An 18,644-nucleotide genomic window follows, 5' to 3' on the forward strand; every position below is an offset into this window, starting at 1 on the left:
TTTGTATATGATATGTATTTCAAAATTATCTACTGCACAAGAGCTTGATGAAACTAAAACTGTATATTAAATCTATATCATGCAAAATGAACGTTATTCTATTTTGTATTTACAGAGACATAACTCTGGTATTTAGAAAGATTAAAAAAAGCCTCCCTGATCATGTGATGGAGACAAAATGGAGAATGTCAGTGATTCACATCATGCTGATTATGATAATCAAACTTTGGCTTTATTTACTTCACTGAACCGTGAATTCATGTGTTATTACCCTTGTACTATTTATAGTGTTATGTTTCATGTCGTTAGATAAAACATTGATCAAAATATGGAGCAGAAATCGCAGTAAAAAGTGGAAAAAGTTTCAACAACTTCTGCATACATTAGTTTTTCACAAAACAATAAAACATCTGCCTTTTCCGATTTTATGAGATTCATTTTGGTCTCTTCCTTTGTAATAATAGTTCTTATTTTGAATCATAATCATTTAACAACTATGGATCATCAAGGCGGATCTAATTCAAGTTTGCCCTCATTTCAGTCATTTTTCTGTGGAAAGAACTCTAGCAACCCAAACATACAACAACATCAACCAAACAATAACTTTTATTATGATACAGCACAATCATCTACAGCATTAGATTTAACATGCACAAATTCAAAACCAGTATCTATGTATAATCCATGTACTGTTGGCCAAAGTGAAAACTCTGATAAACAGTCTCTTTATTACAAAGAGTGCTTACCAAGCTTTGCAAACTTTATGAATTATCCTCAACATAGTAATAATTATGAAGAAAGATCTAACCATTTAGAAGCAAAAGAAATCAATCAAGCACGCCAACATGCACAACATGCACAAGAAGCACACCAACATGCACAAGAAGCTCACCAACATGCACAAGATAAAAGCAATGCTGCAGCAGGATTAACTGGTGCAGAAAACTATTACAGTTATAAACTTAATGAAATGTCTCAAATGTGGAAAGACCATATAAAAACTGAAAAACAACTGCCATCAGATCATGAACCAGTTTATCATAATAACCACCAAAGTGCTGTCAGTCATCATGGTCATGTAGCATATTCGCAGTATGATCCATATGCTTTTATGAACAATATGCCACCAGTTAATTCACAAGTTAATTTCCAACAATATTATAATCAGCCAGGCCATTCCTATCAAAATTACGGAATGTATCCAAATATAAAATCAGAAGAACTTTATGGCAAAACATTTCAAGATCCACATTTACCGATTAATAATGATGATAATGGTTTTGAAGATCTAGACTCATTGATCCTTAAAAGACGTAAACCCTCCTCAAATTCAAAGAGAGCTAAGAAAATGAGAGGTGGGATAGAAGACTGCAACTATGAACTTTGTAACATGTGGGATGAAGTTGCAGAACCTAATGATACTGTTGCAAAAGGAAATTGTTTGTCAGAAACTTCACGTTCATCTCTAAGTACTGATTCTAATAGTCAAACAGAACTTAGAAATTCAAAAAGTCACGACAATGAAAACTACAGCAGTTCTAATGACCAAGCTTCCAGTAATTCTGCTAAAGAACCAAATGCTGATATTTTGAAGCCAGCCACAATATTTAACTATGTGGCAGATGAATCATATAATTTGAAATGTTGTCAATTTTTGGAAGCAGAAAAGAGGTTATGTCAGCATTTAAAGATGATAAGTTTCGGTGAACCTGTGTCTCATATTTACAATCCATTAGTTTATGCATTTGAAACTCATTTGAAGTTCCTGAAAACTTTCTGTACATCTGATAAATCTGTTCTCTTCCTAGCTATGAATCCAGGTCCATTTGGAATGTCACAAAACGGAGTAAGTATTTACAAAAACTAATTATTGAAAATTAAAACAATGAAAATAAAAACTCTTGCAATTTTATCCTTAAATATTTCATTTTTCTTTTATGGAAAATGTTTTGTAGACACTTTACAACCACAGCTGAGTGTTTCCTTAGGATGGTGGCTTATATACATGTAGCTGTATAGAGAGTATATTCAATGGGGAATTTCAAAGGATGGGGTCAAAATATATGTATGGGAGTTCCAACATGGGTAAAAACTCTAGAAAAACATTGTAGCTGTAAAATTTATAGACATTTATATTTGTATAAAACAGTGTTTTTTTTACTTTTGGAGTTGTCTTGTTGATTGAAAACTGATTCAGTGAAATGAATAATCTTGTTATATTAATGAAGCCAGCCTTCTCATGCATGAATTGTATTAACATTATTACAAGAAAATCTTCTGTTATTTCAATTAAAAAGTAGAGTACATGTACAAATGTACGCATAACATTATAATATTAAAAAAATGTCTTGCTTGCAGTGAAAATCACTGAAGGAGAGGCATCAAAATGTGAATCTGGTGGCAACAACATTTTAATGCTATTTGTGTATCTTGCATAATATTTCAGAAGTAAGTCAATTTTGAATGTTGACCCCTTTTAAATTATTGCGTGCATTTATTATTGCGATTTTTGAGGAAATGACAAAAATGCGAGAATTATTATTGCGATTTCAGGAAAATCTGCATACACTTATATGAATCAGATAACAGAGTGCAAGTTCTAATTATTGCAATTATCACCCAGTCACATTATTTGCAATAGTAAAAACCTCACAATAATATCTGAATTTACAGTAATTTTTGATCTGGCATATGTTGTTAGTCCTCAGCTAAGTTTTTATCATCAGTGAGTTTTAGTATTGAGTTTTGATGCTGAGGTTGTGATATTAATAGTTCAAATTTATTTTGTATTTTTATCATTAGAATGTAATTTTACATGTTTGTCTGACAGGGGTCACCTGACCTTGACATGATTTTCATTGTTAATTGTTCACATAGTCAGTTTCAAAGTTTCCAGTAACTTTAATGAATGTGTTCTTGAAAATTGGTGCAGACTTTCAACATGCTATTTGTTTATATCTGTTATACAGGTGAGACAATTTTCTGTGTGTCAGACACTGAGGTCGGGTACTTTGACTTTGCTTTCATTGAAAAGGAGCATTCTTTGACAAATCTTTGATCAATGAAGTATTATTGTTTGCTTGTTCTTTTGTTTCTGTTATCTATTTTACTATTATATTATAGAGTTGATTTAAAGAGTTTTACCTATACTTATTTTTGGTGAACATTCTTCTATTTATCCTTTGTTGTCCCACTGATTGACATTGGAAGGGGATATTGAGATTTCAAAAATCTTAAATGTTGTTTTTTTTTTGTCATTCAAGGATTTTGGAGTTCATGGCAGATTTTCATAGTCATTGATAACTTACTTCGTAGCGGAGGGGGCATTAAGTTTTACCCTTGTCCGTCTGTATGTCTGTACGTACGTACGTCCCAAAATTGGTTTCCGTTCTCTAACTTGAGTTTGCCTAAACCAAATGTTATGAAACTTATACACAATGCTTATTACCACAAAATACAGATCAAGCTTGAATTTTGGTGGCGTCACTTTAACCGTTCTAGAGTTATGCCCTTTATTAATGGAAAAATTCCTAAATTTTTAGTTTCTGTTCTCTAACTAAAGTTTGCCTCAACCAAATGTTATGAAACTTATACACAATGCTTATTACCGCATAATACAGATCAAGTTTGAATTTTGGTAGCGTAACTTTAACCGTTCTAGAGTTATGCCCCTTTATATATGAAAAAATTACAAAATTGTTAGTTTCCGTTCTCTAACTTAAGTTGCCTCAACCAAATGTTATGAAACTTATACACAATGCTCATTACCACAAAACACAGATCAAGTTGAATTTTGGTGGCATCACTTTAACCATTATCAAGTTATGCCCCTTTATAAATCGAAAAATTGCAAAATCTTTAGTTTCCGTTCTGTAACTTAAGTTTGCCCCAACCAAACATAACGAAACCTATACACAATAGTTATTACCACTAAACTCAACTCTGGTACAAATTTGGGTAGCGTTACTTTTATTGTTTTTGAGTTATGTCCCTTTATAATGTTGTTTGCAAGCGGGGGCATCATCTGTGTCCATTGGGACACATTTTCCATTTTTTTTTCTAGAATTAACTTCAGATGTCTTATGATTTTTGGTGTCAATAGGTTTCTGTCTATTCCACATCATGTATTCACATATTTAGCATTGTTTAAAGTTAATTTCTTCAGGATGTATTTGTCAACAAAAATTTGTTGAGTAAAATTATAAGTTTAAGACAGATTCTGATAAGTTACAACCATATTTGTTAATATCTATTAGGTATGAATGAACAATTTTATCTCTAAGTTGTTGCTATATGTTTGGTTCCAAACAGTCCAAATGAAGTTTCTTTATGTTATTATTCAACATAATAAATAAACAGGGGAAGAGAAGATCTGGTTTTAATCAGATTGTATTATGTCAAAAGAAGAGACAGTATAATCATGTTGCAATTGGTACTTTTATGATATTTTTTCCATGATTTTTGTTTTCACTATTACCAGGATTCTAAAAGTTATAAAATCTATAATAAGGTTATATTATCTGAAAAAAGATGACAGGTATCTGTGTCCTTTATTTAAGGTACCTTTTGGAGAAGTTTCTGCTGTCAGGGATTGGTTTAAAATTAGAGGCAATGTACAGAAACCAGCCAGGGAACATCCTAAAAGATGTATTACAGGACTGGATTGTCACAGATCTGAGGTATTTATAATACATTTCTTGCCAGTTGCAGTGATTTCTATAAGTTAATACTGGTAATTGCAAGCAGTTTAATTAAGTAATAATAGGGTCATGTTCCATGCTTATTTCAACATGGATAGGCATTATATTTATCAATACTTTTACACTGAGCATTAGTGAGAGATAAAATATTGAAATAAGATAATGCCTACCATTTTGAAAAGAGCATAGAGCATGACACAGAAGAAGTATTTACTATATATTTTAATCTATTTACATGGATTTTTGTCCAGTATGCAGTATCCAGTTGAAATTCCATAACGGACTGATTTTTGCTGAGCCTGCAACATTTATGTCATGTATGTTGGGTGCAAGACACAGCAATCATATTCTGTCATCGTCAGCAGCATCAACATTATGGTTCAGTCTGTGGTTAAAGTTTTTTTAGACATCAATAACTTTGTCAAACCTTATTGGAATTTTATGAAATTTGGACAGAAGTTTTATTAGGACAACATACAGTATCTAGAGCAAAATTTGTAGAAAATAATTTTATCTCAGTTTTCTGTATTTTTATTTATAAATGGACATAGTTTTAGTTTAGCAGTTAACATCGAGATACAGTTAAATGTTGAAGTTTTTTAGTCATCAATTGCTTTTTCAAACCTTCATGGAATTTAATGTAAATTGGATAGAAGCTCTTTTATGATCAAAAGACAGTATCCAGAGCAAGATTATTAATTTTTTTTTCTATTTTTTAGGTTTTTTACTGAACATGTTGAACCGACTTAGTTTTTCCCTTTTTTTTTTTGCAGTTAACATGTTAATAAGATCTGGTGTTAAAGTGTCTTAGACATCAATTACTTTGTCAAACCTTTATAGAATTTTATAAAGCTTTTTTATGATTAAGAGATTGTCCAAAGCAAAATTTTGAAATTATATTTTTGTTCATTTTTAGCTCACTGGGCCATGTGAGCTATTGTAATCACTTGGAGTCACCTGTCTTTGTCATGCAGCATATCATTAGCTTTTTCAAAGATCCTCCACTCTGAAACTAATGAACTTTCAGTGATCCTTAGGGTATCTAGTATAAAAATTGTGTTTTTCCTCAGTCAGTCAACAAACATGGTCACAATGGCTAAAAATAGAACATGGGTAAATGGACATTCTGTGCATTTCTATCCTGTTAGATTTTCTCTATTTTATTATAATTTTCAAGATATCAGACAATTACTGTATTTTACCTACTGCCTATTCGTATCAACATTATCCGATTACTCATTAAGGAGTAATTGCCCTTATATGACAATTTTTGGCTAATTTTTATGTTTTTGCCTTTTAAGTTGTAAAAACAGTTAAAGGCAAACATGATCAGCAATACAAGACCTACACCAATGTAAATACATGTATGACCGAAACTATTGGATGACTCCTGAAGGAGTTCTGATCCTTGATGATGATTTTTGAAGAATTTTCATGTTTTTTGCCAATTGTCTCAAAAACTATAACAGATACCGGTAGATAAAAACTGTAAATAGAAAAAAAATTATCAGCAATATAATATCTATAAAAAAAGCCATGTGACCATTACCATTGAATGGCTGCTTATGGAGTAATGATCATTAGTTGACAAATGTTTGTGTTTTTACCACTTTTCTCAAGGGCTACAAAATATAGATAAAAACTGTAAACTACAAAAATGATCAGCAATACAGGATATACAAAAAACAATATGACTAAAACCATTTGATGCGTCCTTATAGGAGTTGTTGACTTTAAAACATTTTTTGACCAATTCTTATAATTTTGCAAATTATCATGAAAACAGCATGTATAATAGTAGAAACTGTAAATAGCAAAAATGTTCAGCTATACATGTACAAGAGCTACAAAAATGCTGAATATGGCTGAAACCATGGAATGACGATTTTTGACTAATTTTTTAACCGCAAAAAAATTTTGTGGTCGTATATTGGTATGACGTTGGCGTCTTTATCGTCGTTGTCGTCGTCGTCCGAAGACACATTGGTTTTCGCATTCTAACTTAAGTTAAAGGGAATGGATCTCTATGAAATTTTACCATAAGGTTCAATACCACAAAATGAAGATTGGGATTGATTTTGGGGGTTATGGTACCAACTGTTGAGGAATTAGGGCATTATGTTAAAAAATTTTTGGTCGTATATTGGTATGACGTCGGCGTAGTCGTCGTCGTCTGGTGTCGTGCGGCGTCTTCCAAAGACACATTGGTTTTCGTACTCTAACTTTAGTTTAAGTGAATGGATCTCCATGAAATTTTACCATAAGGTTCTATACCTCGAAAGGAAGGTTGGGATTGATTTTGGGGGTTATGGTACCAACAGTTAAGGAATTAGGGGCCAAAAATGGGCCAAAAATTAGCATTTTTGTAACTTCCAAACAATAACTTGTGTGTAAGTGTATGGATCTCTCTGACATTGTACCACAAGGTTCCATATCACAAAGGGAAGGCTGTTATTGATTTTGGGGGTAGTTGCCTCAAAATTTTAGGAATTAGGGGCCAAAAAAGGGGCAAAAAACAAGCATTTTTCTAGTTTCATGACAATAACTTGTGTATAAGTGTTTGGATATTTCTGAAATTGTACTACAAGGTTCCATATCACAAAGGGAAAGCTGGAATTGAGTTTGGGGGTAATTGCCCGAAACGTTTAGGATATGGGGGCCAAAAAGGGGCCAAAAATAAGCATTTTTCTAGTTTCCAGACAATAACTTGTGTTCAAGTGTATGGATCTCTCTGAAATTGTACTGCAAGGTACCATACCACAAAGGGAAGGCTGGGATTGAGTTTGGGGGTGATGAATCATAAGGGGGTTCAAAAAGTTTGGGGGGGGGATTTTTTTTTTTTAACTTTTTTAAATTTTTTTCCTTTTTTTTTTCTTTTAAAATTTTCCATTTTAAGTTGGTTATTTCTGATTTATATTTAAAAGCAAATAATAATGATATGGTAGGAGATACACACCAAACAGGATGTGTAAATTATTATATAATAAGTATTGTGCAATAGCAAGAAATTTTCAATTGCACAGTATTGCACAATAGCAAGAAATCTTCAATTGCACAGTATTGCACAATAGCAAGAAATCTTCAATTGCACAGTATTGCACAATAGCAAGAAATCTTCAATTGCACAGTATTGCGCAATAGCAAGAAATATCCAATAGCACAATATTGCGCAATAGCAAGAAATTGTCAATTGTATAGTATTGCGCAATAGCAAGAAATATTCAATTGCACAGTATTGTGCAAAAGAAGATACTTCGTATAAATTGCTTACTTCTTGATCAATTTCAATAGGGTTTTATTCTTGAATTCTTGGGGTTCTTTAATATGCTGAATCTAACCGTGTATTAAGTTTTTGGATTTTGGGCCCCGTTTTTAAATTGGTCCACATTGAGGTCCAAAGGGTCCAAAATTTAACTTTGTTTGATTTCATCAAAAATTGAATTATTGGGGTTCTTTGATATGCCGAATCTAACCGTGTATTTAGATTCTTAATTTTTGGTTCCGTTTTCAAATTGGTCTACATTAAGGTCCAAAGGGTCCAAAATTAAACTTTGTTTGATTTTAACAAAAATTGAATTCTTAGGGTTCTTTGATATGCTGAATCTAAACATGTATTTAGATTTTTTATTATGGGCCCAGTTTTCAAGTTGGTCCAAATCGGGGTCCAGCAAAATTAAACTTTGTTTGATTTCAACAAAAATTGAATATATGGGGTTCTTTGATATGCTGAATCTAACCATGTATTTAGATTTTTGATTTTTGGGCCCTGTTATCAACTTTGTCCACATTGAGGTCAAAAGGGTCCAAAATTAAACTTTGTTTGATTTCATCAAAAATTGAATTCTTGGGGTTCTTTGATATGCTGAATCTAACCATGTATTTAGATTTTGGATATTGGACCATAATAGGTGAATGTCCAATTTAAAATTTTTAAGTTCTTAGACCACATTCATTCTGTGTCAGAAACCTATGCTGTGTCAAATATTTAATCACAATCCAAATTCAGAGCTGTATCAAGCTTGAATGTTGTGTCCATACTTGCCCCAACTGTTCAGGGTTCAACCTCTGCGGTCGTATCAAGCTGCGCCCTGCGGAGCATTTTATTTTTCTTTAAAATTTTCCATTTTAAATTGGTTATTTCTGATTTATATATAAAAGCAAATAATAATGATGTGGTTTGAATTAGTAAATTAAAAATTTTTAAGTTCTTAGACCACATTCATTCTGTGTCAGAAACCTATGCTGTGTCAAATATTTAATTACAATCCAAATTCAGTGCTGTATCAAGCTTGAATGTTGTGTCCATACTTGCCCCAACTGTTCAGGGTTCGACCTCTGCGGTCGTATCAAGCTGCGCCCAGCAGAGCATTTTATTGTGTTTTGGAATGATCTCAAAAACAATGATAATAGATAGGTACAAACTGATTAAAAATTAAAGAACCTTAGTGAGCGCGCTCACATACCCCACGTCCCCACATTGTCATTGGAGAAATGAAATAAGTGTAAAAAAAAAAAATTGTATCAGAAAAAAAAATTGAATCATAATTTCCTGTCAATATGCACATCTACATAGTATGTCCTTATGATCTACACAGTTTCATGAAATTCTGTTGTGTGGTTTGAGAGGAGTTGCGATGACAAAAGGTTGCAGTAGTATATTGGGCAAATAAGTTCAAAGGGGCGTAACTCCTGGAAAAAAAATTGATTCCTAATTTCCTGTCGATATGCACATCTAGGTAGTATGTCCTTATTATCTGAAAAGGTTTCATGAAATTCTGTTGTGTGGTTTGAAAGGAGTTGCAATGACAAAAGGTTGCAGTAGTATATTGGGCAAATAAGTTCAAAGGGGTGTAACTCCTGGAAAAAAAAATTGAATCGTAATTTCCTGTCGATATGCACATCAACGTAGTATGTCCTTATTATCTGAAAAGGTTTCATGAAATTCTGTTGTGTGGTTTGAGAGGAGTTGCGATGACAAAAGGTTGCAGTAGTATATTAAAGTAAATAAGTTCAAACGGGCGTAACTCCTAGAAAAAGAATTGAATCGTAATTTCCTGTCGATATGCACAACTACATAGTATGTCCTTATTATCTAAAAAGGTTTCGTGAAATTCTGTTGTGTGGTTTGAGAGGAGTTGCGATGACAAGAAACAGGACTGACGGACGGACAGACGGACGGACGGTTCAAAAACATTATACCCTCCGCAACTCGTTGCGTTGGGTAAAATAAAGATAAAACTTTGTATCAAAATGGCATATCTTTACCAGGTGATCAATTCACATTTATATCACTTTGTCCATGTAAAAAGTGTAGCTGTATTTGGTTTCTGTATTGAGAATTCTAAAAAAGATGTTTATTATACCCCACGCAATGAGTTGCGGAGGGTATAATGTTTTTGACCCGTCCATCCATCTGTCTGTCCGTCCGCCATTCCGTCAGTCCTGTTTCCTTTCATCACAACTCCTCTCAAACCACACAACAGAATTTCATGAAACCTTTTCAGATAATAAGGACATACTACGTTGATGTGCATATCGACAGGAAATTACGATTCAATTTTTTTTCTAGGAGTTACGCCCCTTTGAACTTATTTGCTTCAATATACTACTGCAACAGTTTGTCATCGCAACTCCTCTGAAACCAGACAACAGAATTTCATTAAACCTTTTTAGATAATAAGGACATACTATGCAGATGTGCATATCGACAGGAAATTACGATTCAATTTTTTTTCTAGGAGTTATGCCCCTTTGAACTTATTTGCTTCAATATACTACTGCAACAGTTTGTCATCGCAACTCCTCCGAAACCACACAACAGAATTTCATGAAACTTTGTAGATAATAAGGACATACTACGTAGATGTGCATATCGACAGGAAATAATGATTCAATTTTTTTTTCTTACTGTTATTTTATTCCTCCAGTGACAATGTGGGGATGTGGGGTATGTGAGAGCGCTCACTAAGGTTCTTTAATTAGCTTTCAAATGATTGGGTTTCAGTGTTCCTGAAAAATGTAAATCCATAAGAATTTAATGCCCTTCAGACACACAAAAATTATGAGGTGTTATTTCCTTTATGGAGAAGTCAGACTTACACATTACTCCCATCTGTTAATCATTCTGATATTATATAAAAATTTAAAGATGTGTTGTGATTGCCAAAGCCCAATGAGACAACTCTCCAACCAATTTAGGTAGAAGTTATATATGTTATCTATCTATATGGCTAATAAGTTAATATCAATATAATCTACCAATAGATATTTTGAATTCTAATTCCTTTTTTTTACCCCCGCTCCAAAGGAGGGGGTAGACTGTTTTACTTCTGTCTGTATATCTATCCCATGTAATTTTCGTTGCATTTTTCTCAGGAACTACAAATCAGATCTTCCTGAAATTTGTTATATGGGTTCACATCAGCATGCTTTACCATGTGACGCGGTTTTAGATTCATGCATTTTCAGATACTTTTCTCTTCAACTTTCTGATTATTGAAAACTTAAAGCAGGGGTATCATTAGTGAGCAATAACTCAGAGTTTTCTTGTTTTTATGTAGCTACTCCTGTATCTCAGATTCTTTTCCATTGTTTAACAATTGCATTCATAAATGCTCACAATAATTTCTGAATTAACAATAACTGTTTATTTTGTTTTTCTTATTTTAGGTGAGTGGTGGCCGTTTTTGGGGATTTTTCAAGAGAGTTTGTGGAACACCTGAGGTTTTCTTCAGACATTGCTTTGTACATAATTTTTGCCCATTAGCATTCATGTCACCAACTGGCAGAAATATCACTCCACCAGAATTAAGAGCAGACCAGAGGAATGCCTTAAACCATGCTTGTGACATGGCTTTGATTGAGACTTTAAACATCCTACAAGTCAAAATAATAGTATGTATAGGAAAGTTTGTAGAGTCAAGAGTGCAATCTGTTCTAAAGAATCAGGGAAATAATGAAATCCGTGTAGAGAGAATCACACACCCAAGTCCCATTAATCCAGCAGCCAACAAAGGCTGGGATGATACTGTTTATCAGCAGCTGAAAGACATTGGAATCATGTCATACTTTACCAGAAATGATTAAACAGATGACTCTCGTTTGACTCATTCTTATTTAAGTTACCATTAAGGTTACTTCAGTTATAAGTCACACAACTTTCATATCTATATTTTGAACAGTTTTTCCTCATTGAAATAACTTTGAATATATAAATAGAAATATGTTGCTTTCTTTGTTCATTATCTAAAAGCTGAATATTTTATAAGAACTTCAGATGTACTATTTTGCAAAACTAACATACATGTATATATATATATATATAGGTAGTAATGAGAGGCTCCAGATCTCATACATGTTCATTTTTGTTACCCTTCAAGTCAAAATTTCCAATAGTTTTGTGAAAGTTTATTTTATTTGAATGTAATTAATATGAGAATCATCAGTCAGTATGTGTGGTAAGAAGCTTTATTTTTACTAATTGTTGTAATTTGAGATTTTATAACTTTGTTATGTGTTGTTTTATTCAATCACTATTTTAGGACATAACTTTGTAGTTTCAATTTGCATTCAGTACGCATAATTTATGGTTTTATATTAGGGTTTTCCCCCAGACAAAAAGTTTATTGATATCTCTGAAGGCACTTTTTCAGCAGCAGTCCCACTTTCCCAAGATTTTTTTAATAATATACTTTAATGCTAAAACATAATCTAGACCCAACCACTCATAGAAAACTCATAAAAATTTATATGCAAATGCCTTCAACATGTTCAAAGATTCTACCTTTTCTGCAACAGCCAATAAATTGAGTGTTCTGTTCTTATTCTGATGTAAATGCAATTTTTACTTATCCCAGTTTTTAAAAGCTGACATACTGAAGAATAGGACAAATTGCTAAACATATTCAGATGTACAGTTTATTATTTATGACTATAAAAATGTACTAGTATTTAAAAAATAATGATATGTTGTAGTGTTTTTAATTATTTATGTGCAATTTATATGTAAAGATAATTAGTTCAATTATTTGCATGGCAAATTCAAATAAAATTGGGAAATTATATGAAATGGCCTGTAAAATGCAGTTAAAAAGATGGGATATTGGGTAGATTCTTTTTGGACAAGGTCATCTGAAAAATCAAGGAATTGCCAAATAGCAGAATAAACTTTTTGCAGTTATACTCTTGAATTACATCAGTATTCCCCGAAATAGGACATTTTTGAGCCCAAAATGCATTGTGATGCAGTAAACTCAACTAGCCCAGAGCTGTGTAGTATTTTACCATGGGTTTTTCATATATTAAGGTTTATCTTACCTCCTATAGATTTCTGGGGATATAATTGGTTAAAGGACTACACGTGGTGACTACATATATTTGATATAGGGTGTCCTAAAAAATATGGGGTTAGTTACCATATGGGGTTAGTAAGGAGTTACTTCCCTTTCAAAATAAAAAAGAAATCTGAGAGTTTCAACAGACGAAGAAATTGATAATGAACGATTGAAATAAATTCATAATACAAATTTAAAGCTAACAAGTTGTTATTATTGGCATTTGTTTTTTTGTATAGACAAATGGAAGTAGGTTCTTAATACTAAGTATTGAATTCAGACTTGATCATTTTGATAGGGCCGCTAGTCTAAATACCACATGTGAAGATAGTCGGTAAGATTAATTCGTTACACAGTGTGCTAGTAACATAATACAATATATATGGGGTCAGTCAATTCCATATGGGGATTCGAGCTTCGCTCTCACCCAATATGGAATTTACTGACCCCATATATATCGTATTAGGTCACTAACACACCATGTTACTAATATTATATAGCACCACATAAGATTGGCCATGCACTATACAGTTTGTTTCTAATGGTTAAAAATATAAGTCAACCAATTACATAGTATATGACTGAAAATAGTGATTGAGTAACACTATTGACATACAATATGTAAAATATTTGATGTAAATTTTAGTGCTGTTAACTTGGATGGGTGCCAAAGTTAATTTCATATTTTTTGTTTTTATTTCTTGCCATTCACTGTATTTTTGTTATATTGGATATGTGTAAAGATTTTACTATTGAACATAATAAGCTTTACGAAATTTGGTATGTTTTGCCCAGATTTCTTACATTTTGTTTTTTTAAAACTGATATTTGTCTTCCGGGGGGATAAAAAATTCTTTTGATACCACCATGGATGTATTATATTGACATTTTACTTTCATGATACCACTTAATCAATTGATCTTAACTTAAATTTTGATGGAGTGTGTATAATTTTTTATTTACTATTTTTGAGCAAATGCTGTTCTAGCAAGATTGTGACTCCAGTAAATAGATTAATTAAAAACTTTGAACATGATAGTCAGAATTTTTTTTGACCTACAAATTTTTTTAAGTAAAGCAGCAGAAACACATTAGCTTCATATTTGGCTTAAAAGATTTAACACTTAGAATACAGGCTTTTTGTTAGACAACACATCATCCAGTGTAAAGTCAAAACAAATCCTTCTTTTCCATTATGCATTATAGTTTCTGCTGGCCACACATATCTTTATTTGTCTGTAATGTAGAAACTAAGCTAAAGCTTTAATGACCATTTCAGACCAAATACTGTTTGAGTCAGAATGTTTCATGATTATATAATGATTTTAAACAAATATTTAGAAGCATAAATGGCAGAATAGAGAGGAGACTGTTTTCCTTTTTTTGAAAGAGCAAATATGATAAATCTGTAGACATCACATCTTTTTTCAAGATCCTGGATCCTCCATTGAAACATGATTGTAACGGTTGTAAATTGCTACTGTTGAAAGCATGTTTTTCTTAACTTCTTATAATTTGGATTTTTTTCTAGTGACCAATTCAAACTGTAGACAGTTTAGGATAGCATGATTTCTTATCAGCATTAAAGTACTTTAGTTTGCTTTTAGTAACTGTGAACAATCTTTGATACATTATAGTATTGTTTATTATCTTTTTGTTTGTACCTGTGTTTTTGTATTCTAGTATACCATTATCTTAGAGCCAAGTGCTATTCTTGTACTGATTTTTATTTTATATGCTTTTGAACACCTTTTATTTTTTGAAGGATCTGTGAAATAAATGTACATAAATTTGTTCACAACTTCAATAGATTTGGGGCTATTTAGAGCTTGACCTATTGTATACAATCTTTGTCATCTGTCTATTGCTGAAGACTGTATGTTAACACAATGTAAACGGTGTCCTCTATGAAATGTGCCTTCTCTTAATACTGGGCCTTCCATTTTAAAACACCAAAGGTAAAATAAATGCTACAAATCACAAAATACAGAAATTCTTCGTAACACTACTATAAAATCAATTGAAATCAACATACTATTATGTCGTAAAGGCCTCTGCCAAAAAATTTATAACAATTTTTATTGAATTAAAATGACTATGCATTTGTTGACCATGAAGTTTCAGAACATTCACAATCTTTATTCACACTGGATTGAAATTTACAGAAAGTCACAGTACACTTGCAGACTAATCCGACCATGTCTATTCATGACATGTAAAAGTATACAAAAATATTAAGGAACATGTGTGTTTGAAGAGGGGTCTAATTCATGGTTTGGCATTTTTAATAAATTCTCTAAATAAATTGGCAAAAATCTTGGAAGGAAATCAGACTTCAGACAATACACCAATCTACTATTAGTTTCATTTTTTATTCTAATGCAAAACTGAAAATAATATATGCCAAATTCATTCTGTAAAAGATCATGTTATTAAAAAAGTGAAAAATTAATACGGAAAACTAAATAACATACCAAACTTAGTGTCCTGGTGTACAAAAATGACAGTACACAGAGAACACAAAGGCACATTTCAAAGATGACAACCCTTAACATACTGTAATGTTGCCATCTAGATGTCTTTTGATTATTTATGACATTTGGGTTGCTGTCTTGTTGACATTTACGCCTCATTTCCTTTTATTTATAATTAAAACTAAGGACATCTCCTCTCAAACCAATAAGCCAAAATGATACAAATTTAGGAAAGTAAATGGATTTAAGTCTGAGACTCTATACATATATTGGAATTCATATTCCCATTCTTAGTAGAAAAAACATAGCTGCCACATTTTGATTAATAATTTTCTAAGGGAAAACTGTGAGGCTATGTTTTTAAATTTAATATTTGGTATGCTCTCTACAGATGCGTCTCATTTCATGCTAATCTGGCATCAATTGGCAGAAATGATGCAACATGGATCCCAACAGAACCTTGTGTGAAATCATTGTAGCAAAATGGGCAATAAAAACACAGATTCCATGGAGTTAGGTTATTTGTTGAGTTATTTTGCTGTTTATAGAGAGAGTACATTTGTAAATAAATATAATGGGTAAACTTAATTGAACTTAAATCTTATTTTATTTTAATATTTTCATAGTACCTTACTCTTATTCAAGGTCTTGTGTCAGGGTTTTATAGCCATACACACTGAAATATTGATTTTGATAGATAAAAAAGTAAACAAACAAATTCCTAATAAATTATCAATTTATCCAATGCATTAATCTGCTGATTCTGCAGTAAAAGCAATAATTGGTAAATAAGTAGACACAGAGTATTTCTGTCATTTCATTTTGTTTGCTTTAGTAATCTCCCAAGTTTTAATCATTAACATGCAGTAATTGTTTTATTTAAATCAAAGTTTAATGTACTTATAACTTTGATATATAGATATACTAAGTAATATCATTCATTTGTAAAAAATATTAACTTTTGTACAAGTAATTGTTGTTGATATATATTTATATTGTTTGTTAGTGTTTTAACTTAGTTTTTACTGATGTTGAGGTTTTTTATGGACTTTGTATAATTTTTTGAATAGTTTTATTTATTTGATACTTCTATTAATGTAATTGAAAGGACTGTTTGTTTTGTTGTTTTTGTTTAACAGGAAATCCTTATAAGTTGACTTTCAATTGCAGATTAGTGCTACTCTTGTAGATGAGTGCTTCTTATGGCAGAGTTGTTCCTCAATGTTACTAAATACAAGTGGAGTTTTTACCCATGATTATATGAAATAAGACGTCTTCAGTATAAAGCATTACTGTCATCATCCCTTCACAGGAAAGTAAGAGTAAACCATATAGTAGACTACATTGTACTAATGTACATATTCAGAACTCAGTAATATCTTGATAAGACTGCATTATCTACCATAATACAGTCTGACCTGAATGTTTGCAGGTGTCATTAATTAAGGTTAGTTATAATAAGAACTAGTTCCTGTTTGGTATTCTGCTACATTTTATGACTCTTGATCTTGATGGAGTCTACACACCTGCCACAATGATATATTTTTCTTCAATAACCAAGTGGATTTTAACCCTTAAGAAGTGAATGTGCGATACAGACTAAACTCAGATAGATTTTTCTATAAACCTAGGTACTTGTACAAAATATGAGGAAATTCCCCTGCCTGTAAAAAAAAATGTAAAAAGTCTGAAATATATTATGATTTTGATATGTATCTTGCATATATTATTACGAAATTCATGGAAAAAGGTGTTAGATTAGAATGTGAATAATTGGTAATGGGATAAAACAACTTTATCATTGGGGAAAATCAAGGAACATGTTTAATTTCTAATAGATGATTTATAATGAATCAAAACTCTATACATCACTTCTAAGTTGTTTATTTTTACCTTGCATTTGCATGTTAATTTTGAATTTATATTGATTAGTAAGTTTGCTTGTGCAAATTGTGACAGTTTAATGGTTTGTGTGGTATCAATTTACATGAGTTTCATACTTCATTATGAAATACTATACTATGCTTAATGAAAAACATATTTTCATTGATATTAAGCTATGTTTCATGATCCAAATAACTAAGGTTCTCCTCAGACCACAAATGAAAATATTTTTACAGTTTTCAAACTGTTTCATCTGTTTCATCATACAGGTAATGGTGTAAAAACAACTGTATTTTATACAAAACTTTAGAAAATTGTGTCCTCAAAGTAAAACTACTTATGGTAGTTGAAAATTTTTATGTTATTCAATTGTTAGAATTTTTGGCTGTTTTTATTGGATTTTTTTACATACAAACCAGATTTGCATTCTATATATATAACCAGATTGAAGTTGCTGTTTTTTTTTTTAAAGTTTTCTTGTCATGTTTTATTTTATTTCAACCAGACTAGCATTTAAAATGGAATATTACTTTGTTATTAATTTATAGAATACCTAAATTGATTAAACAAATTTTATTGCCTTTTGGTTGTTATTGTTTTAAAAATATATGCATAAGAATCCAGTTAAAATCTTGGACAATTTGTTTAAGACAACATAATTCAGAAAGAGACTATAAGATTACTTAGCAGATAGCTCTTACAAGGAATAATCAAAATGTCAAGAATCCATAGGAGTTAACATGGTCAAGACAACCTGTTAAAATGAAGGAAGAACAAACTACTAATCACAAAGTCACACACACACATGATAGATAACAATGAAAAAGAAACCTTTGGCTCTGAAAATCCAGTTAAACCAGTGAATGTTTAAACAAAAAATATTATCAATAAAATTGATTTTTAAATTATACGAAAATGTTAATGATAATACACAAATAGGAAGACAAGAATAGTAAAAATACTGCACAGTACAACATACCACATCAATCTCCAACACTTGACTCCTCAGGAAAAAAAAAACCCCATAACATAATAAAAAAAAACAAAAAACACAAGTATCTTTACACATGAAATGTTTTGTGAAAATAGTTGCAGGTAGTTATATCAGCTGCTGTGTAAGTGGGAAACCTTCCAATGTCACAACAGTTGTAAATTCAAAGTTTTCTTTGAGGGGTAAATAAGACCTTTTGCAAGGCAAAATTTATTTCCATATCCCATATAATCTCTTTTTCAAGTAGCAATCTAACTTTCCT

The 18,644-nt window shown here is 31.5% G+C and overlaps 1 protein-coding gene across 1 annotated transcript; it reads left to right on the forward strand.

Annotated features, from left to right (window-relative positions):
- The first annotated feature begins 178 nt into the window (after nucleotides 1-178).
- On the forward strand, nucleotides 179-17,972 carry LOC127728061 (uncharacterized). The gene is made up of 3 exons (XM_052235252.1): nucleotides 179-1,846; nucleotides 4,560-4,679; nucleotides 11,370-17,972. Exons 1-3 carry the CDS (start codon nucleotides 428-430, stop codon nucleotides 11,784-11,786), a joined length of 1,956 nt encoding a protein of 651 aa, XP_052091212.1. The 5' UTR covers nucleotides 179-427; the 3' UTR covers nucleotides 11,787-17,972.
- Nucleotides 17,973-18,644: the final 672 nt, after the last annotated feature.

Source organism: Mytilus californianus, unplaced genomic scaffold (assembly GCF_021869535.1).
Source record: "Mytilus californianus isolate M0D057914Y unplaced genomic scaffold, xbMytCali1.0.p SCAF_2, whole genome shotgun sequence".
NCBI classification, from domain to species: Eukaryota; Metazoa; Mollusca; class Bivalvia; order Mytilida; family Mytilidae; genus Mytilus; species Mytilus californianus.

Coding starts and splice junctions, on each gene's coding strand:
- LOC127728061 (XM_052235252.1), top strand. CDS start 428: ATGAGATTCATTTTGGTCTCTTCCTTTGTAATAATAGTTCTTATTTTG. Junction 1,847..4,559: donor TTGGAATGTCACAAAACGGA/GTAAGTATTTAC, acceptor CCTTTATTTAAG/GTACCTTTTGGAGAAGTTTC. Junction 4,680..11,369: donor TGGATTGTCACAGATCTGAG/GTATTTATAATA, acceptor TTCTTATTTTAG/GTGAGTGGTGGCCGTTTTTG.